Source organism: Castor canadensis, chromosome 15, assembly GCF_047511655.1.
Source record: "Castor canadensis chromosome 15, mCasCan1.hap1v2, whole genome shotgun sequence".
Classification (NCBI taxonomy): Eukaryota; Metazoa; Chordata; class Mammalia; order Rodentia; family Castoridae; genus Castor; species Castor canadensis.
The window spans coordinates 31,906,815-31,934,372 of record NC_133400.1 but is presented as its reverse complement, the minus strand read 5'-3'; the positions used below and the strand labels follow the sequence as shown (position 1 = coordinate 31,934,372).

Sequence of the window (27,558 nt, the reverse complement as noted above, 5' to 3'; positions counted from 1 at the left end):
GATTCAAGTTCACTAGAAATATGAAAAGAGAAAGCGAAATAATCAAATTTAAAAAGGAATAAAGTCAAACCAGTTGGGTGGTTGAGGATAGCACAAATATGTTACAATGAATATAAATTTTTACTGCAATAATAATAATAATAATAATAATAATAACAACCAGTAATAGCCGGGTACTGGTGGCTCACCCCTGTAATCCTAGCTACTCAGGTGGCAGAGATCAGGAGGATCGCGGTTCAAACCCACCACGGGCAAATAGTTCGGACGACCCTATCTCAAAAAACCCATAACAAAAAAAGGGCTGGTGGAGTGGCTAAAGGTGTAAACCCTGAATTCAAGCCCCAGTACCGCAAAAAAACAAAATAACAAAAACAAAAAAGTAATTACCTGAAAGATTTAAAAAGGGAACGAACTAGAAATTTGGAGCGGCACTGAGATTTGAATATAGGCAGACCAGCTCTTGCTATTATCCTTATTTTTTGGATGAGGACATCCAGGTGATGAGGAAGCATTCCTGGTGACAGTTTGAATACTAAACGTCCACACGTTTTCTTTTTAGAAAAGCCGGTTCTGAATGGTCTCACCATGGGGAGCTATTTAAAATGCCGAGAAGGACGCACACCGATTTTTCTCGCGATTTTTGGCCTCAGCGGGCTCCCGGCCTGAACTACATTTCCCAGCGTGCCGCGTTCATGTCTAAGGGTGCCTGCATGAGGTCAATCGCCGTTGGCGGCGGCGCAGTTGCGGGGCGGGCGTCTGACGGGCGGGCGCTTCGCGGTTTGAATGGCTACGGGCCCGGGCCCTCAGTTCATTTGAGGACCCGCTGCCTAGGACTGTGCTATGCCGTCTGGAGGCGATCAGTCGCCGGCGCCCCCGCCTCCTCCCCCGGTGGCCTCAGCTTCAGATGAGGAGGAGGAGGACGACGCCGAGGCCGAGGACGTAGCGCAGTCGGCGGGGTCGCCGACCCCTCAGATCCAGCAGCGGTTCGACGAGCTGTGTAGTCGCCTCAACATGGACGAGGCGGCGCGGGCCGAGGCCTGGGACAGCTACCGGAGCATGAGCGAGAGCTATACGCTGGAGGTGCGCTCGGGAGGGGACAGGGCGGGGGGCTTCGTGGGCCTGGTCTGCGCGGCGCGCCCTTCGCGGGAACGGGGGAGCCTGTGTCGTCCCTGCGTCCGGGACACCAGACTTGGCGAGGGTCTCGGGGACTCTGCGGGCGAGTCCTGCCGCGCTGCTTTTCCGTCTTGGGTTCAGGGTGGGGGGCACCTTTCGCTTTACAAAAGTGGGTGTGCGTGGCCCATGTGAACACCTTGGTAGAGTGAACAGGTGTCTATCTAGACGGACAATGGAGGGCTTGTCCCCGGAGTGCGGAGGTCCGCGGATTGCCGCGCTCGGTTCCGGGCTTCAAGTCCTTCATTTTCCAGCCTCGCCTGGACCCAACGGCCCTTGGCCAGGCATTGCATCCGATGGAGGAGAAGCGTTGTCGGGTTTGGGCTGTGTGCGTGGGAACTAATGAAGACGGGCTATCTGCGCTCCCGGGTGTGGTGTCACCCCCACATGTTACTGGGATCGGGGAGGTGACCACCGCTGGGTTGCGGGCTTGTTGGGTCCCTTTCTTCGGACCCGGCTGGCAGAAGAGAAAAATGGCCCTCTAGCCAGTGCCTGTCAACTCCGTAGGCACCGCCCCTCCGCGGGCCAATGGGAAGTGACGCGGAAGTCACCGGTGTTTACCAGCTGTTCCACTGCCGGGTGTGTGCCATTTAAACATGAGGCCCTTTGATTTTTTCTCATATAGTTTTATATATAGATTCTAGAAAGAGCAGGGCAGATAGGCTTAGAATGTGAAGGCCTAAGGTGGTATTTAACTATATATAATACAGTGTTTTTTTCTGTGTCTTTCAGTTAAGTATTTTTAATCTATTCATATATTAATAAATTTGAACTCGTTACTAGTTCCCTCTTCCCATCGTTATATGTACAGAATAAGTACAGTAGTATGATGGCTTTTAATTTAACCATTGAAGGTTAACTAAGGCACTGTGTAGTTTGGGCACGGAAAGCTCTCTCAAAAAGAAGAGGCGACGTTCCTCTATCTCTTAGTGGTTTCCTGTAGTTAGGCAAAGAAAATGACTCTTTTTTGGTTTGAAAGGTGTAAGTGCCAAACAGGTTCTTATTTTACTCTCAAGATGACTCTAGATAGGACAAGTATTATCATACGGTTGAGGTATTTCAACTCAGATTAAATCATGTGAAATCTATTGTTACATGAGCAAGTGATACATAATATCAGATGGTTAGTAAATTATTTTTGGAAACTCATTTGATTACTTGATTTTATTGATGAGTGAAACTTTAATCTCAGCTTCTTTGCCCAGTTTTCCCAATAAGTGCGCGAATATTTTTTGAGTACCTGTTATTTGCTACAGAACTCTATGTGCTGGAGATAAAGCAGTGAAGAACTCAGTGCCCCACCCTGGAGTTTATGTCAAGTGCTGTAAGAGAACATGGGCTGGCAGTTTCCTAGAAGTGTGCAATGGAAAATAAAGCTCATGATATTTAATTTAGAGCACTGGCTATAGAATTTTATCTTTTGATTTTTGTATTTTCTTTGTTTTATTCTTATATAGCTCATTTAATCTCATAGTTCTTAGCTAAGAAAATGAAGTTTTAAAATTGGTTTTTAAGCCAATATATAGAAGCCAATATATGTGTAAATGTGAAAAATGGACTTTCTGATTGCTCTCATTTTTATTTAGACCAGCCATTGGATTCAATGAAACTAAAGGACATCTTCCAATTCAATCATAACTGGGAGAAAAAAAACTATGTTGATATTTTTTTTTTAGATAGGGTGTTCCTTATGTAGCCCAGGTTGGCCTCAAATTCATGATCCTCCTACCTGAGCCTCCTGAATGTTGTTAGGATTACAGATGTATGCCCCATGCTCAACTCAGATGACCTTTTAGAAGTAGTGCCTTAAAACTTACTTTTTGAATGGCAGTGGACCCATATTAGTCCATATGGTTATAAATTTTATGTATTTATGCGTATGTCTTGATGAGGTATAAAATTAGTGGCAGAACACAAGTTCAAGCTTAATTTTACATTTATTTCTTTTATTCTAGATTTTAAGCAAAAATTTAAAAGTATATAAATAACAATATTATTTCAGTATAGCTGTGTACCAAATTATCCTAAAAGTTAGTGTCGTAAAACAACAGTTTATTTTGCCCATTGATTCTATAGGTTAGAAATCCAGACAGGCACAGTGGGGATGCCATGGGGATAACTGTGCCTCACTTGAAGACTCAAGCAGCTGGGGCTTCTTGGGCATCTCTGTGTATATGACTGACCAGTCCATATGGTCTCTCTCCAGCATGGCAATTCAAGGTAGCCAGGCTTTTTACATGTTGGTTTAGGACTTTCAAGGGACATGTCCTAAAAGAGAGAGCCAGGTGGAATCTGTTTTCTGTTTTGTGATCTTTGAAGTTACATAGCATCACTCCCACCTATGTCATTAGTTGAGACAGTTAATCAACGTAAGGGAATACAGGTCCCTGCACAGGTTCAAGGTGAGGGAACACAGATCACACTACCTCTCATGGAAGAGTTCTTCCATGGGATAGGGTCATCACTGGACCCTATTCCATAACATAAATAGTTTCCCATAAACATATAAACAGTTTCAATTTAAACATAAGACTTTTTATATTGAAACACATATAGCTCATTATGTAAAAATCTGTTTTCTTTTACAGGGAAATGATCTTCACTGGCTAGCATGTGCCTTATATGTGGCTTGCAGAAAATCTGTTCCAACTGTGAGCAAAGGGACTGTTGAAGGAAACTATGTATCTTTAACTAGAATCCTGAGATGTTCAGAACAGAGGTAACTGTATTAGAGTTTGAAAAGTAGAATGTGGCTAATATAAAAGCTCATAAATTATAATGATAGTGAGTATTCTCTTATTCATTATTTTCTGAGCATTTTGTCCCTGTGGATTGTTGAATTTAGAAGCTAGCTAGTTTGTGATTTTCCTTTCCTATTTCAAGGTTAGTAGCCATTATATTTTACTAATTTGATTAAAATAGTTGCATTTTAATGTATTACATACTTGTATGGAAGAATTTACTTTTAAAGCTTATGAATTATTTTATAGTATTGAGATAAATTTAGATAGGATTATTAAGAAATTTTTGGGGATACATTTTAAGTTCAAAAGGTAAATAAATATCAAGTATATGGTATTATGCTTAGACATATATGTACAGGACTTGTGTCATAATATGTGTGTGTGTGTATATATATATATGGAGCCTATAGTAAAATTGAAGGTGTCCATTCTCTGAACCCATTTCTTGAGGTAGTCCCTAAAAAAACTCCTAAGCACATTACAAAGATATGTTTTTTTTATAGCATTTTTTGTTGTGAGAAGTTAGTAGCAATCTAAATTTCCATTCATTGGGAAATGAATGCAAAAAAAAACCCATGGTATGTTTATAGGAAGAAATATTTTTAGCAATTAAATAAATGAATATATCTATATGTGTCATCATTAATGAATTTCAGAAACATTGAGTAAAAAGCAAGTTGCAGAATGCTTGAGTATAGTACATTTTATATAAAATATGTATAAGCACTTAAAAGATACTAATTGTTCTTGGATATGTATGTGTATAGTAAAGTATGAAAACTAAGATGGGAGAGAATCTTCAGAATGATAGTTATTTGGAGAAGAAGAGTAAAGAATGGAAATAAGGAGATTGGGAATTTTGACTTTCTCTAATATGTTCAGTTCTTAAAAATTCTGAAGCAAGCATGGCAAAATTTATTCAGTATGTTAATATTTTGGGGGTACATTATTCTAGTATTCCTCTCTTCCCCAACCCTGACTCCACAGTGCTGGGGACTGAATCCAGGGCCTTGCTCATGCTATGTGAGTATTCTACCATTGGACTTTATCCTCAGCCTAATTTTGTTTTATGTTTTAAAAAATCTTGGATAATCTTAAAAAAAAAAAGTAGATTGAGAGATCAGAGTAGTAAGCCAGTTTGTAAGAGATTAAGCTAGTCAAAGACATGAATTATGATTTTATATAACTGTCTAAACATAGTTTAATGAGGTAATTTTTATTTAATTTTAATTACTTACATTGGGATACTTTACATTTATGTTATAAAATACCTCGTTTTTTATCTTTGATAACAGCTTAATTGAATTTTTTAACAAGATGAAGAAGTGGGAAGACATGGCAAATCTACCCCCACATTTCAGAGAACGTACTGAGAGATTAGAGCGAAATTTCACTGTATCTGCTGTAATTTTTAAGAAATATGAGCCCATTTTTCAAGACATATTTAAATATCCCCAAGAGGAACAACCTCGTCAACAAAGAGGAAGAAAACAACGGTATGCTTTATATTTGCTAATGGGAATACACCTTTCTCTATGCTATAATTTTGATCTTCGAGTTTATTTTGCTGGTCTTAAAAAAGAAATGTGATTTTATAAATAATATTTTTCCTCAAACGTTTTCTTTTAATAATAATTTTTTGTTTTCAATATGTGTTAATTATGAAGAGTTTGGCTTCTTTTATATTTCAAAATGTACAAGATCTTTGTTTATATAAACTTTCCTTCTTTGTATAAGCAATAAAAATGCAGACAGCATGGGTCAGACCTTCAAGATTTTTATCTTGTCTATAGACCATATATTGACCACTGTATTTTCTATTATTGACTATCATAGGCTATTACTGTTATTTTATTTTTATGTCAAATGGGTAACAATCTCCCTGAAATGACTTCTCCATGTATTTTAAGTAGAGAAACTAGATTGAGGAATGAATAGAGAACTAGAACTTCTATGAATTCATGCTTTCTGATAAGATCTACAAAGTCAGTAACTTACTCTGACTTTGTGTTTTCTTTCTTTCTTTTCTTTTTCTTGGATTGTACTGGAGTTTGAACTAAGGCAGTTGCTCTACCACTTGAGCCATATCTCCATCCCTTTCATTTTGGTTATTTTTGAGGTAGGATCTCACATTTATGCCTGGGCTGGCCTGGACCACAATCCTATCCTCTTATTTATGTTTCCCATGTAGCGGGGATGGGGAGTGCACACCTCCATGCCAAGCTTTTTATTGGTTGAGATGAGGGTCTCATGAACTTTTTTCCCAGGCTTGCCTCAAAGCATGATCCTCTTGAACCTCTTGATCCTCTAGAGAAGCTAGGATTACAGGCCTGAGCCACTACGCCTGGCTTCTATCTTTTCTTATAACTATGAACAATTACGAGATATAAATTCTTCTCCATTAACATTAAAATTTTTTTCATGAAATAAAAATTCAACATCCTTTCATGATAAAAGCTCTGATGAAACTAGGAATATAAGGAATGTATCTCAACATAATAAAGGCTGTATATGACAGGCCTAGAGCCATTATCATACTAAATGCAGAAAAACTGCATTATTCAACATAGTCTTGGGATTCCTAGCCAGAGCAATAAGACAGGAAGAAGAAATAAAAGGAATACAAATGGGAAAGAAGTTAAACTATCCCTATTTGCAGATGACACGATCTTATACCTAAAAGACCTAGAAAACTCCACCAAAAAACTCCTAGACATCATAAACACCTTCAGCAATGTAGTAGGATACAAAATCAATTTACAACTATCAATAGCCTTTCTGTATACCAGCAATGAACACACTGAGAAAGAATATAGGAAAATAATTCCATTTATAATAGCCTCAAAAAAGATCTAGGAATAAACTTAACAAAAGAAGTGAAAAACCTCTACTATGAATAACATAAACCACTGAAGAAAGAAATTGAAGAAGACTATAAAAGATGGAAAGATTTCCCATGCTCATGGATTGGCAGAATCAATATCATAAAAATGGCTATATTACCAATATATGCAACAATCCCCATCAAAATTCCAGTGACATTCATCACAGACATTGGAAAGTCAAAGTTCATTTGGAAGCATAGAAGACTGTGAATAGCCAAGGTAATACTGAGCAAAAAGAGTAATGCTGGAGGAGGTATCACAAGACCTGACTTCAAACTATAACAAACCATAGCAATAAAAAAAGTATGGTACTGGCACAAAAACAGACATTAAGACTAGTGGAACAGAAGAGAAGACCCAGATATGAGTCCACAAAGCTATGCCCACCTGATTTTTAACAAAGGTACCCAAAATATATGATGGAAAAAAGACAGCAAATGTTGCTGGGAAACTGGGTATCAGCATGCAAAAAACTGAAACTAGATCCGTGTCTTTCACCCTGTACAAGTATTACCTCAAAGTCGATTAAGGACCTGATTATAAGACCTGAAACTTTGAAGCTAGTGCAGGAATAAGCAGGAAATACATTGGAACTAATAGGCATAGACAATGCCTTTCTAAATAGAACTCAAATGACTCAGCAACTAAGAGAAAGGACTGACATGTGGGACTACATGTTCTTAAAGTGGAATGAGAAAGGTGTTGATAAGAAAAATAACAGCGTGCTATTGGAGTGGCTCAAGTGGTAGAGTACCGGCCCAGCAAGCATGAGGCTCTGAGTTCAAACCCCAATACCACCAAAAAAAAAAAAAAAAGGTACAGGAAAAAAGAGTTGACATTGTTGACTAGAATGAATAATGTTTTTTCTTTAAGTATGAAAGTTTCCCAGGCTGGGTGCCAGGGGCTCACACCTGTAACCCGAGCTACTCAGGGAGGCAGAGATCTGGAGGATTTCTATTTGAAGCCAGCCCCAGGCAAATAGTTCATGTAACTCTATCTCAAAAATACCCAACACAAAAAATGGCTGGCAGAGTGTCTCAAGTGTACCTGCCTTGCAAGCATGAGGCCCTGAGTTCAAATCCCAATACCACCCAAAAAGAAAAGTTTCACAAGTTATGAAGGATGTTTACAAAAAGTACAAACTTAAAAACATGGTAGACCATTTACATTTTTATATAGTTGACACCTCTGACATGAAAGTAGCTGATCTAATTTTACTTGAAGTTTTGGGGAATTGGCTTTTTACAATTAATTTTTATAAATTTTATATACAAACTTGGTTCCCAGAAAGGCTAGTGAGATCATTTATAGGAAGTGAGTTGGGGGGTGTGCCTGCCAAGCAAGCGAGAGACCTTAAGTTCAAACACCAATACTGCAAACAAGTAAATAAATGAAGTATTTATAGAGTATCTTTTTTTTTTGGAGTGTCTATAAAATGATTTCATACTGTACTTGTTATTACCCAATTCTAATTAAGAAAATTGTCTTTATATTTACCTTACTCTATACTCTATACTTTTCGTGTATGTGTGTGTGTGTGTGTGTGTGTGTGTGTGTGTGTGTGTGTGTGTGTGGTGCTGGGGATTATTGAACCCAGGACCTTGTACCTGTTAAAACATGATGTACCATTGAGCTACACCTCTGGCCTTCTGTCACTCAAAGTTTTTTTGTTTCTTTGTTTCTTCATTTGTTTTTTTGAAACAGGGTCTTGCTGTATAGCCCAGGCTGGCCTGGAACTTGCATTCTTCCTGTCTCAGCCTCCTGAGTATTGGGATTACAGATGTGAATCACCATGCTAGGCTTACTCTAGTTTTCACTAGAGCTTTTTGCTAACAATACTACTACTACTAATGGCATTTACTGTGTGTTTATTATGGGGCAGGGACTCTTCTAAGACTTCACCATGTATTCAGTTAATCTTATGGCAACCTTATGAGGCTGACACTGTTGTTATAGATGGGGAAAATTATTACTTGAAAGGTTAAGTAATTTTACCTGGTTCACACAACTGACAAGTGTAGCGCTGTTACTGAAATGAAGGTAGTCTGACTACAGTACCCATGTGCTTCGCCGTGGCTGTGTTCTGCATCACACACTATTATGTGAAAGATTGTCACGGAGTAGTCACTGAGCACTTATTCACAGGAAGTACTTATTAGATACTATGTAGAACACAAGTGTTCAAAAAATGAAAACCCAGTGTCTTGAGAGTTTACAGGATAGTGTGGCAGAGGAGGCAGGTATAAAGTGTCCAGTTTGTATAGTGGAACATGTCATAAAAGATACATGAATCCAATAGATAATGGAAACTCCGGATTTGTGAGGCAAAAATAAATCTGGATGAGCCAGTCAGAAAATGTTACACAGAATAAGTAAAAACAGATCTTGAAGGATGAATGAGATGTCAACAGGTGAATTTGAAGATAATAGAGCCTTCCATTCAGATTGAAATAAAAAAAAATAGACACAGCAAAGCAGAAGAAATTTAGGAGTAAGTAGATTAGTCAAGTTTTTTTCTGGGTTTCTTAAGAGGTAGCATTTAGCGTGGCTTAAGTGTTACAAGCTAAAAATTTGGATTTTATCTTGTGAGGCAATCAATACTTGAAATAGTTTATCATGTACTATGGTAGGTAGGCTACTTTTTAAAGCAGGACTCTTGACATTTAATCCTTACCCTGGACTGATGAATTAAGTACAGTATTGTACCCAAGTAGAATAATCTTTTGACAGATGAAGGACTAGGCCCAGAGAGAGCAAGTGTACCTAGCTAATGATAGCTCTGGAACCAAACCCTGTCTCCTGCTCTTCTCGGGGATACTTTGTGCTTCTTGGCTGTTTTGTTAGCAGAAGGCTGTTGTATTATCAGATGTCTTCTCTGAATAATGGCAGTGGTATTAGTAGAAAAGTCAAGCTTAAAGTAAGCCTGAAACTCCCTTTAGCAGAAAACACTGCAAAATACAACAGGTACTCTTAGTAGGTGGAAATACAAGGGATATTGGAAGGCCAGAATTTACATTAAAAAGGGTCTTTTATGATTTGACATAGTCTGGCACATCATTAGGGAGAGATGACTATGGTTTATCAGCTCTGATAGAAGGAAAAATGGAGAGGTAGATCTGTGTATAGGGGTTCAAAAGCAGCATTAGTTGTGCTAATGTCATTAAAAGAACTACTGTTTGTCATTTCAGTTTCCACTTTTACATATCTTGACTTAAAGACTATAATTTTTTTTTCTCTTTCCCTGGCTTTCAACTGTTTCCTCTAGGTATTTGGTTGGGGCAGAACTTGCATATCTTCCCCCATGAAGCTGTATCTGGTATCCTTCTCTACTTGTGGGTTTTGTTTTACACCTACCTTGCAATAATTTTAGATGTCTTTTTTATGTTTGTTCTGTTTATCTCATGACTTTTTTTTCCATCCCCCAAAGGCGGCAGCCCTGTACCGTGTCTGAAATTTTCCATTTCTGTTGGGTGCTATTTATATATGCAAAAGGTAAGAAAGGAGTAATACATATGTTTATTTAGATATTAATTAATTCATTTAAATTTTCAGGTTCTATTTTTATCAACTTGTAATGTGTATCAGAAAGAGATCATCCTGTAATTTTTCTCAATTGTTTTTATCCCAGATTCTTTTTTAAGTAAAGTCTTTTAAATTTTATTATAACATCCAAATCTTCTTTTATTAAATGGTAACTCCTTTAATTTTATTCTTCTTCTGCACCTTTTTGACCTAAAGTTATTCTTCTGAATTATAAACTGAAAACACCTGATTCTGTGTATTAGTTTGTATTTTGAGCTGTTTTCATGAGATGTCTTATTCAGCTGAGTAGGACTAATGGTCAAGTAGTTTAGATTACTTTCTGCATATACTGCATAAATATACTTAGTCAAATGCCTTAGATACAATTTCTTCTTTTCTTCTCATCCCATTTAACCTATCCAAGGTCTGCATTCACTGAAATACCTCTCTGTTACTTTTGTTCAGTATTTCTGGGTAGGAGTAGTTCTTAGTAATCTAAAGAAAGAATGTATAATTTTGTCAATTACATAGCATTTTCTATAGATTATGTAGCATACCTTTCCACTAAACCTGATAAAATGCAAAGTTCATAGAGCTGGAAGGAGTTTCCCCTTATCTGAAGAGCATACATTCAAATTCCCCAGTAGATACCTGAAACCACAGATAGTTTTGAACGCCAGGTATGTATACTATGTTTTTTCCAAACATACCTATATAATGTTTAATCTATAAATTAGGAACAAAAGATATTAATAATAATAACTTAATTAAATAGAACAATCATAATAATATACTATAATAAAAGTTATGTGAGTATGGTCTCTGACTCAAACCATCCTGCTATACTCTAAAATCTTAGCAACCTCAGATACAGTTTTCTTTTTTCTTAAGAACTTGTACCTTTTCACTTAAAGGAAGTACTTTAGGGCTTCTCTTTGGTATGTCCAGGTTGCTGGCATCACTACATTTGCTTGTAGGGGGGTCATTATTAAGTGAATTAAGTGTTACTTGAATTAAAGCACTTGCATACTGTGACAGTAGATGTAATAACCAAGACTAATGGACAGGTAGCATATAAAAGGGATGGGTCATGTCCCAGATGAGACAGAGCTGGACAGAGCAGAACAGTGATAGATTTCATCATGCTACTCCAAACAAAATGCAGTCTAAAACTTAGGACTTGTTTATTTATGAAAAAATTCACTTAATATTTTCAGACCACTGTTGACTGAAGGTAACTGAAACTGTAAAGAGAAACCATACATAAGAAGGTATTAGTACATTAGGAATTCTCATCATTAGGACAAATATTTCAACTTAGTCACTTAAAGATTAACTAGCTGAGGCCCAGAAACTAACTGCTAGGAACGGAGTTAAGATTTGAACTCAGATTTCCTGTCTCCTGGCTTTGTGCTAGATGTGAAGAAGGCTTTTGGCAAGGATGTGTTATGACATTGGTCTCCAGGTGATTTGATTACAGCTGGTACTCTAAATTGATTGCAGCTGGTACTCTGACTAGTTAGGTGATAGTCATCTTTCCTTCCCTGAGCTACATGCTTTATTGACAAGAAAAATCTTTATTATGTCAAATGTAAGATGTTAAATTATGCTTTCTATCACCACACTGGCACCTTCTTTCCTTCCTCCTTCCTTCCTTTTTTTTCTTCCCCTGGTGGTACTGAGGATTGAATTTAGCCTTGACCCAGTCCTTTTGTTTTTACTTTTCAAGTAGGGTCTTGAAATTTGTCCAGGCTAGTCTCAGGCTATGATCCTCTTACCTCCATCTCTTGAATAGCTGAGATTACAAGGCACACACCACCATTCCTGGCTTGTTTTTGAGATAGAATCTCGCTTACTTTTGCCTGGGCTGCCCTCAAACAGAGACCCTCTTATCTCCACCTCCGAGTAGCTGGGATAACAGGTATGCACACAATGCCCTGTTTGGCAGCTTCTTTAGTGGAGATAAGGTGACACGATTGGGCTGGAGATGTGTTTCAGTAGTAGAGTGTTTGCCTAATACGAACAAGGCCGTGGCTTCAGTATTCAGCAAAAAATAAAATAAAATGACATAATCAATGACATGAAGTAAAGAAAAGCTTTGGCATATATAAAGTGTTTTTATAATGGCTGCCACAAGTTTCAGCTTCTATGGCTAATATTACATATGATGGTAATCTTTTCATATGATCATGTAGGGCTGATGTGTGGTTTCTAGGATAGTTGTTTATTTTGTATGTGTTTTCTTAGGAGTAAATATTCATTATATAAACTATTAAAATAATTTTATGGTCCTTATTTTGATTTCACTTTATCAATTGGGAAAGAACAGAATCTGTTTATGTTTTGTATTTGAAATTAACTAGGTGTTTGAATTTTACCTTATTAATTCAGTCTATAATAATTTGATCCAGAGAACCTTTGTCTTTTCACAATCTACGACTATGGCTTTTTTTTTCTCTCATTTGTTTTTGAGAGGGAGATCTTGCTATGTTGCCCAAGTTGGCCTCAAACTTGACATCCTCCTGCCTCAGCCTCCCAAGTAGCTGGGATTACAGGTGCATGTTACATCTCAGCTATGCTCTTTTGTGATGAACTGCACTAGGACCTTTTCTTATAGAGTAGCTTATTGTTTTTATTCAGTTCTTGGTTTATATTGGGGGAAGATGGACTCTTTCAGTCACTTTTCTCATGACTTTCTCTGTAGCATATGGTCATTCCAGATTATCTCATTCCCAATAGATAAACTAATTCTTTGCCTGCTATCTTTGTTGACTTGATATGGCAAATGACAGATTTGGGCTTGTCACAAGAAGGACTTTGTGGCCAGAAGACCAATAAGCACCACTTCCTGTTTTATACAAAATCTAGAATCTTCTCATTCTTGATAAATAAGCCTAGTCTAGTGGTTAAATAGCTTTCCGTTTGCCTGCTTTGTTGATTGAAAGATAAAGTATCTCATAAAGTGAGATTTGTGGGACAGTCCTCGAATTTAAATTAACCTGATCTTTAGGAGCATTTCAGCTTTGTGTTAGAAGTTAGTGTTGCTAGTTTTTCCTTCTATGGCTAGTGACGAGTTTAAACTTGTCAGTTTGATGGGCTTTGTGGCTTGAAGCCAGTAGGTGCCACTTCCTGTTATATAAATGAGGAAATGAGTATATTTTAATATTAAACTACTTCATAGTAGAGTCAAGCAAGTTGGTTTGGTTATATCAATGTAGAATTTAATCTATTAATAATCATTCGCCTTTCTGGCAACAGAAGAATATTTTTTTCTCTGTAATTCATGTAAGTTAATTTGTTGAACATTTCCATCTATACTAAAAAAGAATTGCAAATCCTGCTATGTTGAGGTAAGTGGCAACTTTCTTTAAAAGAAATGTGTGTATACACATGCTTTTGGGTACGTATTTCATCTAAAAATGCTAAGGTCTGAAAATTCATTAAATATTTTTGAAATGAATTTGTCTATTATCAGAATGTATAAATAAATATGAAATGTATATGCAGTGTTTAACCAAAAAAGGGATAGGTTTGATGTTATTTTAATAAACACCAGGAGTACTTTTTAATCTCACTGATCATAGAAACTGATTTCAGTGTTAGTCTTGAACCTGCACTACAGAAAGGACAGGTTTTATATGTCTTTGTTACCAATCACTGCAATTTTCCTAGGGTTAATAGTTGTAGAAGTTAATTGTTCTCCTGTTACATTAATCCATATGAGCTTATGTCATATGTAGAAAAATATTTAAAATGTTACTATTAGGACTCTAATTAAAGATTCTGGTCTAAAGGTATGTATGTGAGAAAAACAATCATATGTATATTTTTCAGTGTCCCCTTATGAGTATTTTTAGTAATTTTCATGGTAGAAAAATGTTTTCATATAAAATAATTTCTTAACTTTCAGAAAATTTACAATTTTTTTTCACAATTTTCAAAGAGGTCTGGAGGAGTATCTTAAGTAGTAGAGCACCTCCCCAGCAAGTGCTAGATCCTGAGTCCAACCCCAGTACTGCTTAAAAAAAAAAAAGAATTTTCAAATAGACCAATGATAACAAAGTTTTAGTCAGCTACTATATATTTAGTAAATATTTATTTAATGAATATTGAATGCATGCAAGACATTTTTAGTAAAGTGTTAGTTTTTGTTAAACTCTTAGAAATTTATTAAAATATAAGACTAATGTCTGAAAATGTAAATTTGCCAAAACACTTAATGCCACTCAAGTTGCATAATATCATTATAATTAAATTAAGAAAAAATTTAAAATGTCATAAAATTGATGCTAATTTAACCTTTAACTTTATAATCCTATAGGTAATTTCCCTATGATTAGTGATGATTTGGTCAACTCTTACCATCTTCTGCTGTGTGCTTTAGACTTAGTTTATGGAAATGCAATACAGTGTTCCAATCGTAAAGAACTTGTGAACCCTAATTTTAAAGGTAAGTTTGTATATCAAAGGTTTTTGTGGGGTTTTTTGGTGGTACTGGGGTTTGAACTCAGGGCCTAAGGCTTGCTAGGCAGGCACTCTACACTTGAGCCACTCTGCCAGCCCTGTCAAAAATTTTTGGACAACACATATTTCTACATTATGTTTTCTCTTAGGAATTATATGCACAGTACAGGTTGCCAGCATCAGAGAAATGTGTATTTGAAAAGTTTCCATCATCATAATCATCTAGGGCACTTATAATGAGGAATCAACCTCTCTGTCATTTATTAAAAAATCAAATGCAGATATCACAAAATTTAAAGTCTTAAATGACAACTTTAGTGTTTCTGAAATACATATTCAACAAGGAAAAGGATTTAGAAACTCAGCAAAGCAAACATGACGTTAAAGCTGGTTATATTTTTCAACATTGTGCCTGATACACTAGAGGAGGCAAAAAAGAATTTTTCAAAAGAATCTTTTTTTATGTATTCTTTTTTGATTTTTAAAAATGATTTATTTGTTTAATTTTTATTGTTGTACTGGGTGGAGGTACATTGTGACATTTATAAAAGTTCTTACAATATCTCAAATATATCATACTTGAACTCACCACCCTCCCCATTCTTGGAACAGGTTCAACAGGTATCATTTTTCCATTTACATACATGTGTACACAGTATTTGCATTATATTGACCCTCCCACACCCTATCACCACATCCCCCCTGTCACTGATACCAACCCCCACAGTCAGGACCTGTTCCTCCTTCCTGTTCTCCAATTTTGTAAAAGAAAGAAAAAGAAAATAGAAAAGAAAAGCCGTGCACTGGTGGCTCATGCTGTAATCCTAGCTACTCAGGAGGCAGAGCTAAAGAGAATTGTGGTTTAAAGCCAGCCCAGACAAATAGTTCTCAAGACCCTATCTTGAAGACACCCAGTACAAAAAGGAGCTGGTTGAGTGGCTCAAAAAGTAGAGCACCTGCCTAGCAAGTGTGAGACCCTGAGTTCAAACCCCAGTATTGCCAAAGAAAGAAAAAAAATGACATTTTTGTTTGTTTAAGATAGGTACACATGGAGTTTCCTTATGAAATTTCCTGTATATATGTATTAAAACCTGAATTAGTTCATATCCTCTATTTTTCTTTTTTCTGTCTTAGTCCCCTTCTTATGGTGGTTTCAAGAGATTTAAAACTTCTGTATTCATTCTTGTATAGTGAGTACCTCAGCCATCTTAACTCACCTTCTTAAACTTCCTTCTTTTACCTTGCCCCTTTCATATGAGACTTCCCCTTAGTGTGAAAGAATCTTCAATTTTTTGTAAAGAAGAGTAATAAAATAAATTCTAAAATAAGTAAAATGAATTTTTGTCCCTTAAACTGCCAGATGTATGGGAATCATTATCATATTGGTAATGCATTTAGTATACATCAAGGTGTGCAATTTCTATAAGCAATATATAGTTCAGAGCCCAAACTATGATTTATTAAAGCAAGAATTAAAAAATATTTAAGCTGGCATGGTGGCTTACACCTGTAATCCCAGCACGTGTGAGGGTGAAGCAGGAGGAGTGTGAGTTTAAAACCAGCATGGAGTACAAAATTCGTGGAGCCAATATATAATGCTACTTCTATTTGAGTAATGGTAGGATTCTGAGTGATTGTCAGTTTTGAATTAACTTGTCTGACTAATCAGGGTAGATTTTTAAAATTAGTATAGTTAGTTACCTTAAGTATAAAAGGTCAAAAAGTTTCAGATTTAGGACTGGGGATGTAGCTCACTAGTAGAATGCAGATATGCAAGGGCCTAGGTTCAGTCTCCAGCACTGCCAAGAGAAAAAAAGTTTTAGATTAAAAAAAAAGTTCCAGACTTTGGAGCACTTCAGAGTTTAGATTTTTAAATTAGAGAAGTTCATCCAATAAAGATAATGCAGATACTCCAAAAATCCAAAGAACTCCAAAATCTAAAATATTTTTGGTCTCAAACATTTCAGCTAAGGATACTCAGCCTATATTCTTTTCTGTCCTTTCTCATTTCCTTCTTAGGTCCCTAGTGTATATCTTTATTTCCTTTCTTTTTTGGAGCTAGGGATTGAATACAGGACTTGTTTATCTCCATCTCCCCTGAGGTACACCTGCAGCCCCCTTCATATTTCTAAATTGTTCTTCCCTTTGTTTTTACCATTTTTTTATTTTTGTTAACTTTTTTCTCTTATGCCAGCTATAAGCAAGTATATGCTGTAAATTAATAAATATACATCTAATAGTATATAATCTGTGAACTGTATTTTTTGAGGAGGATACTGCTGGGGTTTGAAGTTAGGGCTTCACACTTGCTAGGCAGGTGGTCTACCACTTGAGCCATGGCCACTAGTTCTTTATGTTCTGGTTATTTTTAAGATAGGGGCTTGCTTTTTGCCCAGGTGGGCCTGTATTGTGATCCTCCTGTTTTACACTTCCTTCAGTCTCTGGAATGACAGGTGCAGCTACCATGACCAGGTTTTTTCCCATTGAAATGGGGTCTTGCAAACTTTTTTGCCCAGGCTGATCTGGAACCATGATCCTCCTGATTTCAGGCTCTCCCATATCTTGGGATGACAGTTGCACACCACTGTGTCCAGCTATTGGTTGAGATGGAGTCTTGGGAATTATTTGCTTGGGTTGTCCTCAAACCATGATCCTCCCAAGTAGGTAGGCATGAGCCATTAGTGCCCAGCAAACTGTAATCTTTTTTAAAGTAGTGTTTTTTGTTTGAATGTAAGGCTTACTTGCACAATTATAGTTTATTTTAGTGTGTTTTTACATCTTAGAGCAATATATTAAAGTTAATTATTTTGGAATGGTACTGAGTTTGAACTCAAGGCATTGCATTTGCTGGGCAGCATTCCATCTCCAGACAGATGACTGAGTAACTGCAGTCTTTTTCAGAGCTATGTAGCTCAGACTGGCCTGAAATTCACTCTTAGTCCAGGCTGACCTTGAACTCATGATTCTCCTGCCTAAGCTTCCTAATTGCTGGGAATAACTGAAATCTTTGGCTAGTGATAGATTTACTTCTATTTCTGTTTTTCGAGGTCTATTTAAATAGAATTAAATTAGGCCCACATACACTATTCCTCTATATTCACATACCACTCATATCTTGGTTAGACTATTGCTTATATTTTGGTTTATTACAATTTAGCTTACTGAATGCTAACTGACATCTCCATTTTGTGATTCTATAGGCCTGTCCGAAGATTTTCATGCTAAGGACTCTAAACCTTCCTCTGACCCACCTTGTGTCATAGAGAAACTCTGTTCTTTACATGATGGCCTAGTTTTGGAAGCAAAGGGAATAAAGGAACATTTCTGGAAACCCTATATTAGGAAACTTTATGAAAAAAAGGTTTGTCAGTAACAAATTACATGAGATGTTTTTAAGAAAGACTTGATTTCACATGGTGATTTAAGGATCTTTCTTTTTCATCAAAGCTCCTCAAAGGAAAAGAAGAAAATCTTACTGGGTTTCTAGAACCTGGGAACTTTGGAGAGAGTTTGTGAGTACTTCTGTTACAGAATTATTTTAATATTTAGAAATGTGTACTTTGGAAACATTAGAATTCAGTGTTTTTATTGTTTGAAATTTAGAATATTTCATTAGAGAATACATGGAATCCATAAAAATTCTGTCAACTTCTACTATAATCACATATGTTTAAATTTAGTAAAAAAATTGTTTGTTTTAATTTAAAGCTTTATTAGCCAAGGTTTTGGATTGTAAATTTTTAAATAAATACTTTTGGAGTTAGGCATGGTGGCACATGTCTATAATTACCTGCACTTAGAGAGAGATTGATTGATTGATTCAGGAAGGGAGGAAGAAAGAGAAGAAGAAAGACTACTTTTGGAACTGTGCAAGTGAAAGATGTGAAAGTACACATGTCTTCATAGGTGCCTTGAACTGTTTGGAGAAATAGCTAAGCTTCTTGTCAGAAGCTGCTCCTACCAATCAGAATGACCCAGGATCCCCACCCTGAAACACTGTCAGTGAAATATACTCACTGTGTCATGGTGTGCTGAGTATAGCAAGCTTATCTTTTATTCTCTTTTGTTTTTATCATTAACATTTATCCTATTGAAATTTAACTTTCAAAAAATTATTAAATGATATAAGTGATCTGAAGCATTAACTTAAACAGCAGTCTGTGAGAAAGTACATTTGTCCATTTTTTTTTTCTGTAGTAAAGCCATCAGTAAAGCCTATGAGGAGTATGTTTTATCTGTTGGGAATTTAGATGAACGGATATTTCTCGGAGAGGATGCTGAGGAGGAAATTGGGACTCTCTCACGGTGTCTTTATACTGGTTCAGGAACAGAGAGTGCAGAAAGAGTGCAGATGAAAAACATCTTGCAGCAACATTTTGACAAGGTCAGTTGAGCCAATTCCAGATGAGTAGAAATACAGGAGTAGATGAATTGAAGCTTCTGTCATATTTTCATAATCCTGTGTGTGTGTTTTATTTGCTTGCCACATGCAAAAGAAAACTCCCATCATACTCCTTTTAATTGAAAAAGTTATCTTATTGATTGCTTTTTGTTAATACCAAGTTTGAAAGATTTTCTTTATCTCTGAGAAGAGGATTTACTATAAATTGAAACAAATGTATCTTGTTGATAATTTTTGGTTTTGAAAAGATGGAGTCAGTAGTATACAGCTTTATGCATGATGAATGTAGTGAATATTTACAAAATATTAATTGATTTGATTTGGGACCTTTCCTTAGGAGACTGGGAAAACTGAGAATCTGAAATTTTTAAGATAAACCTGTTAAACTGAGTTTCAGGATCATGTATTTAAGTTGACTTTTATGATGGAGACTAAGTTTCCCTTTCCTATAAGTGCATTGCTTTAGAATTGAGACTGGGGTCTGCTTATTCATTTAACAATATTTTAAAGGTATTTTATGTACAAGATTGTTTCCTGGAGACTGGCAAATATAAAATAGCTACAAATACCCTGTTCTAAAGAAGCTTGTATTTTAGTGTGTGGAGCTATGCTAGGGTGGGGAATTAAATATCTATAGTATGTTTGACTAAGATATATGAATAAAAATAAAATAGGTTAGTAATACAAAGTATTTGGGGTAAGGAATAATGGGTTGGTCTTGGGTTATTGTAGACAAGGTGGTTGGGAAAAGTGTCTCTGAAAAGGCAGTATTAATACAGACCTCAGGTGAGGAAGCAAGCCTTGGGCATAACTGGGGAAATATATTTGAAGCCAAGAGAATAGCAAGTACAAAGTCATGAGGTGGGAACATGACTGACAGTTTGGAGGCATAGGGAGAAGGCTGGTATGATAGGAGTAGAATGAGTTAGGGAAAGAGTGGTAAGAGAAGGGAGAGGGGAACAGGATGCAGGCAGGTCATGTAGACTTTGGAAGTCATTGTGAGTACTTTTTCTTTTGTTCTGATTGAAATGAAAGCTTTTAAGAGGGTGTTTTTGAGAAAAGTAACCCTTATGTGATCTGAGGGACATTTTTAAAGGTCATGTGGGGAGGTACAACCAGGACAAGGAAGAAAGTAGGGAGTTAAAGGGGCTATTGCAATGATTCTCATAGTTTATGGTAGCTTGATTCAGAGAAATGATTGTATTTGGGCCACATTTTGAATATAGCGCCCACAGCATTTACTGATGCTTTCGATTAGGGTGTCACAGAGGGAGAAACCAGTGATGACCGTTGGGTGAATGATATAAAACCAAACAGCCTTACAAATGTCTGAGTGATCTGGTCCTAAGAGATCTGGCCCTGTTACCCAGAGGTAATTGTCCTGTTGCTTTCCTCCTCACCATTCTACTCATGCCACATTAACTCCCTTTTCATTCCTTAGATATGCCAAGCATATCATTTCACAGCCTTTGCCCTCATAGTTTCCTCTGCCTAAAACATGTTTGTTCAGCTTACTTCTTTACTTCCTCACTTATAATCTGACTACAGTATAAAATAATAACCACAACATCCTGCAATGCTCATGGTAATCTTTCCTCTTAATGTGCTGTTAGTGTCCCTCTAGTATTTATTGCTGTCTGACAGGAAGTAGGTAGGTAGGTAGAAAGACTCATTTGCTCTCTGTCTCCCTGCATTAGAATACAAGCTTCGGGAGGGCTGTGACCGGTTTTGTGTGAAGTGTTTGTCCATATAGTAGGCATCCCCAAAACATTTCCTGTTGACATTTATTGAGGGGAAAGAACAAGTCTTGGTGGGGGGTTGGATTAAAAGTTAGGGTTATTAGCATGTTAAATTTGAGATGCTTTTTAGGCATCCTAGTTAGTCTCACTGAGTAGGTAGTTTAGAAATGCATCACTGGAGTTCACAGCAGAGGTTGGAGTTGTGTGTATGGGTCCTGGATGACTAATAAAGTCTTGGAATGAAGAGAGATTACCCAGCAGTATTAGTTGGTAAGCATTTTTTTTTTTTTTGATGGTACTGGGGTTTGAATTCACAGCCTCACGCTTACTAGGCAGATGCTTTCTACTCCCCCATCCCAGATAAGAGAATAAAAGAGACCTACATGTAGAGCTCTGGAGCAGTCCAAATTTCATGTCTTAATTTGGAAAAGAAACATCATAATATTTTTAAAATATTAACTTCATATTTAAACCTGAGTTAAAGAAAGAATTGTTTAGTTGAGAATACACAGGGAACTTTAAAGCTAAGCACTTTAATATGCTACCAGAAAGCCCCATACTGACCTTGAGGACTCTGGGCAGGAAGCTCTTTGTGCTTATCACACTTAGTTTCTTTCATGAAACCCTTATTGCCTACAGGTGACATGGTTATGTGCTGTTGGCTGTTGATTCTTCCTTAGGTGTTCAAGGTGTTTTTCTATCCCAACGTAGTCGTTGGGATTCATGTACAGTGATGAAAAGGGCTCAAGAAACCTAAGCATGGAGCAACCTTATAAATGCCCCTAATCTACCCAGCCCATTTTATTGACTTGAAAAAACTGATAGGATGAATTCCCTTGAAACAAATTGAAGGCCTTAGCTCTACTCTTATTTAAGACATATAGAAAACATGTAAATTTATTTCTGTGCTTTTCTGTATCTCATCAGAATTGAATCTTTTTTTTTTTTTCTGTTACAAGGCGCAAACTTTACTAGGTATTTTTAAAACTCTAGAATGAGTATTTATAATACTCAGGGAAATGTGGCTTATCTTGAATATTTAAAGATGCTGTTAAGCTATTTTAACCTTTCAGAGTTTCTTTGAAAACTTAGCAATTTTATTAGTATATGTACTCATGCTCAAATTTTTTGTTACTAAGTCATATCTTTTTCATATTTATATTCACGAATGTTGACTAATTTACTTCTTTAAAGACCTGTCTACTTTAGGGGGAACAGACTATAGAAGCTTTTAGTAACTAAAGGTGGAGAGAGAAGCAACACGATTGATGGCAGCTGCATCAACTTGCCTTTTTTTTTAGTGTTTGTTTCTCTGAAGCAAATTTGATGCTTTTGGTGCAATTTTATTAAATCATGAATTTTACTTGTGCCATATTTAATTCATAGCTGTTATTTGTTAGTCTTTGAGTGTTTGCAGATACAGTAGTGAATGGGAACCCTGAACTTCTATTTTTCCTGGATGGGAGTAACATTCTTAATTTTTTCAAGTATGATGCTATTTTTGCCTTGAACTTAGGTTTTAAAGGCGAGATAATAAGGAGCTATACTGACCTTTTGGTTTTTTTTGTTTTTTTCCTTTTGTGGTATTTGAGATTGAACCCAGGGCCTGGAGCATGCTAGGCAAGCACTGTAACATTGAACTATACCCCTAGCCAGAGATAATACTTTATCTTAAAGATTTAACTTTTAAGAGACAAACTTTTAGTTGACTAAAATACATATTGTCATTTCACATGTCTTTATATGGATCATGGTGACTTCTAGTTGTGTTATGTTGAAATTTGAGCAGTGGTGATATGTAAGTTGCTTAAGTTTATTGATAATCAGCCTTTAGTTTGATTGTCTTGAATTTCTGTTTGTGAAGTAAGTCTTTCTGACCTAAATTTTTTTTTTAATCCTGCTTATTTTTTCTTCTGTAGTCTAAAGCACTTAGAATTTCAACTCCACTTAGTGGTGTGAAGTACATTAAGGAGAACAGCCCTTGTGTGACCCCTGTTTCTACAGCTGCACATAGCCTGAGTCGTCTTCACACCATGCTGACAGGCCTCAGGAATGTGCCAAGTGAGAAACTGGAACAGATTCTCAGGTTAGTTTGAGCCTTCCAAGATTTCGTTGTTGATCATTTTCAATTTCTTATTTTAATTTTTCACTATTAGTGCCTTAATTTGTTCTTTAATAATTTTATATTGATTGAATGCTCAATCCTTTTATTAGTCAGTAGAGGACACAGCAATATGTTATCTTTGCTCAGATTTCTTTAATGTGGCATAGGAGATGGTAAAGACAACACTAGACCCTGTATAACAAAGCATTAAACTGTCTTATTCCCAACTGTTCTACCTGAGATTTTAGGGAAGTTTGAAGGGGGGTGCACAGTGCATATGGGAGTTGACATAGGACTCCATGAAGAAGACTAGACACTAAACAAAGTTCTGAAGGGTGGGGGCAGATTTGAAAAGATCGATGGCATTCCATGTATTGATAAAGCAAAGGCAAAACCGCTATCTGTATAAAATATTGTTAGCCTATAAAGGAAATACTGTAGTTCCTTTGTTCCATCTGAGAGTGGTAAGAATAGTAGTGAGTTTTTGTGAAAAGCACAATAAACTGAGTATAATTCTTTTTTCCCTTTTCAAGTGAATTTGAAAAAACTGACTCCAAAGTTTCTCCTATTCCCAAAACTTTATGGTTTGATGACATAGACACTGTGAAACCCCAGTTTATTTTTTCAGTTAATTTTATTAGAAGGTAGTGAACAATTTACAAAAGATTCTGAGACTTTGGGTAAGTATGTACTCCTGTGAACAAATGTATATTACCTGAGTACTTCTCTTTCATTTTTCTTTCATCTGAAAAAATATGATCTAATACTTACATTTCTGTGACTTTGTATATTATACATTATATAATGTGATGGTTTATTTTATATGTCATCTTGGCAAGGCTGCAGTAACCAGTTTGGTTAAAAACTAGTCTAGATGTTGCCATGAAGGCTTTTCTTCTTTTTTTTTTTCAGATACAGTCTCACTGTGTTGCCCTCACTGGCCTCAAACTTACTATGTCCCCAGCCTGTCCTCAAACTCAAATTTGTGATCCTTTGCCTCAGCATCCCTAGTATCTTGTAGAAGCATTTTATACATATATTTTGAAAACTTATCTTAAGCTCTGTACCTTTCACATCTCTTTACAAACTGTAATCAATCATAGAAGCTTGTTTTTTTAAAAAAATTATTGTTAGCATATAATAGTACAGAGGGATACATTGTGATATTTACCACTCATGGGGTTCAATATTACCAGCAGATTCTATAAAAAACAAGTTTTGTTTTTGTAAAAAGATTCATATGGGTGTTCATAAATAATATTCTGAGTATATGTTATTCAGTAGTTACCTCTAGCAGGATTAAAACATTCATTTTCTTTATACTTTTGTAAACCTGCTACATTTTTACAATGAATATACATTTATGATAAAAATAAAGAAGTTGTTACCAAAAGCTCCTGGGTAATAATTTGTACAAATATTGCTTTCAAGGAAGAAATCAATGAAACAAACCTTATGGGTGAAAAGAAAATCCCAGTGATGTTTTATATGAGTCTACAGTGTAGGTTTTATACCTCTTAAATTCTCTTTTAGGAGTTCTGGATTGGGAGTTCTTCTATCCTGTAGGGATTCCATTGAGGGAAGTTTTGGTTGTCATCAGTGGTTGGTGATTGGGGATGTGTGAGGTGGGCGTGGGTAGTCACAGCATTCAAATGGGTCCAGAGCCAAGGTTGTTAAACTTAACTGCAGTAAAAGTATAGCCTCACACAAGAAATACTATTTTTCCACTCAAAATAGTAACACACTACCTTTGAAAAGGAAGTATGGGATCTCCTGTATTAATTTTGGGAGTATATAGTGTCTGTTCAAAATTTTTATGTTTAAATGTTAATGACATTAAAGTTTTAAACATTCTTTTGTGACTTGGCAAGGCATTTATATTTGATCATTTCTTACTACTCTTTAGGACATGTTCTAGAGACCCAACCCAGGCTATTGCTAACAGATTGAAAGAAATGTATGAAGTCTATTCTCAGCATTCTCAGCCAGATGAGGATTCCAATAATTGTATGAAAGGTAAGGTTTAATGTTGTTTATACTGCCCTCAGATTTCACATTTAACTATGTGGATTCCTTTCTTAACAACTAAGTCAGAAACATGAGGAAAGAATTATGACTTTAGATTGAAGGCTAGTTTTCTGTCACACAAGTGATTTCTGGGCCCTTCTCAGAAAGAGCAATTTTAGACTGATATAGGACTTTGATCCTTCTTTATTTGTAAATTCTTCAGTTTTCATTTGTAAACTGAAAATTAAATATAAATATTGTGATACTTGAATATAGTAAGAACAAGGACAGAAGATGTGCAGTTTGAGTATCCCTTATCTGAAATGCTTGTGACCAGAAATGTTTCAGATTTAAGATCTTCTTTGGGTTTTGGAAGATTGCATATACAAAATGAAATATCTTGGAAATGGGTCTCAGGTCTAAACACAAAATTCATTTGCATTTCACAAACACATACAGCCTAATAATCTTATATAGTATTTTTAGTGTATCTGCATTTTTGTCTGTGACCCAGCTCATGGGCTTAGATGTAGAATTTTCAACTTGTAATGTCACGCTGGTACTCAAAAGGCTTCAGATTTTGGAGCATTTTAGATTTTGGATTTCCACTTTAGGGCTGCTTTATAGCTGGTTCATGCCCAAACCTGGCCTGGGAATGTCATGAATTAGAACCAATTATGTGGGATAGTAAGCCCAATTATATACTGTTTATTGTATATATTAATCAGTCTCCTATTTCTATTTTCTGAGATTGTCAACTTATAAATGAAAAGATTTTGAAGGTTCCAGTTCATGATTATGTGGCTCTGTTTTTTTGGGCCTCTGGTTGGTGTGGTACATGGCAATGGTAGGGAGAGTGGTGGGACAAACTCACTGTCATGAGACAGAAAGCAAAGAACAAGACGGGTCTCACAGACCCCCTCAAGAGCATGCCTCCAAGACCTAAGGATCTCCCACAAGGCCCTACCTCCTAAGGGTTCAACCACACAAATAGTGCCACCCTCGGGACCAAGGCTTTAATATGCAGGCCTGTGGAGGACATTCAACACCCAAACTTTAACAGCATAGAACTATTATATTCAAGCACACACCAAAAAAATGATGTGAAACTTAATAGAAGGGTAAGTTCTTTATATGCAAATTTTATTTCACAACTTTAGCAAAATGTAACTGTTGCCATGAAGAATATTAAGGAATCTTAGGGATAATTGAAATGACAACTGTAGAGAGTATGGGTTTGGATTTTAAATTTTACTTTGCAGATAGAGAGGGAGAGGTGGGTCTTCATTTTCCACAATATTTATTTTCTTTGTATTTAGTTCTTACGTTTTTAAATTATTTCTACAGAAATTGCCAGCAAACATTTTCGTTTTGCAGAAATGCTTTATTATAAAGTATTAGAATCTGTTATTGAGCAAGAACAAAAAAGACTGGGAGACATGGATTTATCTGTGAGTACAACTACTAATGTATTTTTTTTACTTTTTTAATTATATTATTGTTGTACTGGGGTACATTATGACAAGAATTAATGTATTGATCAGCATAGTAAAACATAGTTTCATTTTTTCCCACCCACAACAAAACCTTTAGGTTTTGGAAAATAAGATTAGCACCTAGCAATATAGAAGAAATTAGTGTTTCTCCTAATAGCAAGCCATATATTATAATGTAGACCTCTTAGGCAGGTGCTCTACCACTTGAGCCACTCTACCAACCATAATGTATACCTTTTAGGGTAGGAAGACTACGGTTAAGAATTACAACATTCAGACTTTCAGACTTTATTGAGTTAACACAATTTTTTTTGGGGAGAGGTTTTTTTTTTTTTGTCTTTTCTTTTCTGGTGCTGGGATCGAACCCAGGGCCTCAGGCATGCTAGGCAAGCGCTATACCACCGAGCTACATCCCAGCCCCACAATTTTTATTTAAGACTTATAATAGCAAGAGTAAATTGAGTATAAACTGGATTTTTTTTCTTTTTTTTTTTTTGCCTTTAGGTTATTTTTCAGGTAGTGTCACTTCTTTTTCCCCAGGCTGGCCTTGCACCATAATCCTCCTACCTGTGCCTCCCACACAGCTGGAATTGACTTTCTTGCCTGGGCCAGCCTCAACTGCCATCTTTCTGATCTCTCACTCGTAAGAGTAGGGATTACAGACAAAAGTCACTGTGCCTAGCCTGGATGGAACTCTAACATATATATTCAATCATTCTTCTTTGGTTAAGATGATTATTTTTTCCTAGATTTTACTAGTCAAGAAATATAAATAAGGCTGGAGGCATGGCTCAGTCAGAAGAGTGCCTGCCTATTAAGTGTGATGCCCCAAGTTCAAACCTCAGTACTGCCAAAACCAATTTTATGTACATATACTTTGCAGTAAATGATCATTATTTTTAACAAAAAATACCTTTTGAAATTAATTTCTTATAATTGTGAACAATTTTGTGTCCATTAAAAAATAAGTTTATAAAACGGGTAATCCACAAAGATGAAAGTAGGGAAAGCTAGAAGAGATCAAC

The 27,558-nt window shown here is 36.2% G+C and overlaps 1 protein-coding gene across 2 annotated transcripts in view; it reads left to right on the top strand.

Moving 5' to 3' along the window:
• The first annotated feature begins 726 nt into the window (after positions 1 to 726).
• Positions 727 to 27,558, top strand: part of Rbl2 (RB transcriptional corepressor like 2) — a 53,770-nt gene continuing 26,938 nt past the window's right edge. Inside the window, exons 1-11 of one of the 2 annotated variants that reach the window (XM_074055990.1) lie at positions 727 to 1,080; positions 3,759 to 3,889; positions 5,210 to 5,410; positions 10,227 to 10,291; positions 14,643 to 14,771; positions 17,986 to 18,146; positions 18,233 to 18,297; positions 18,983 to 19,169; positions 22,846 to 23,012; positions 24,937 to 25,046; positions 26,385 to 26,488. In XM_074055990.1, coding sequence (XP_073912091.1) covers positions 841 to 1,080; positions 3,759 to 3,889; positions 5,210 to 5,410; positions 10,227 to 10,291; positions 14,643 to 14,771; positions 17,986 to 18,146; positions 18,233 to 18,297; positions 18,983 to 19,169; positions 22,846 to 23,012; positions 24,937 to 25,046; positions 26,385 to 26,488 — 1,560 coding nt within the window. In that variant the 5' untranslated portion in view covers positions 727 to 840. Of the gene's footprint in view, positions 1,081 to 3,758; positions 3,890 to 5,209; positions 5,411 to 10,226; positions 10,292 to 13,486; positions 13,672 to 14,642; positions 14,772 to 17,985; positions 18,147 to 18,232; positions 18,298 to 18,982; positions 19,170 to 22,845; positions 23,013 to 24,936; positions 25,047 to 26,384; positions 26,489 to 27,558 lie in introns of those variants that run through there. The other variant, XM_074055991.1, reaches the window with a different exon arrangement.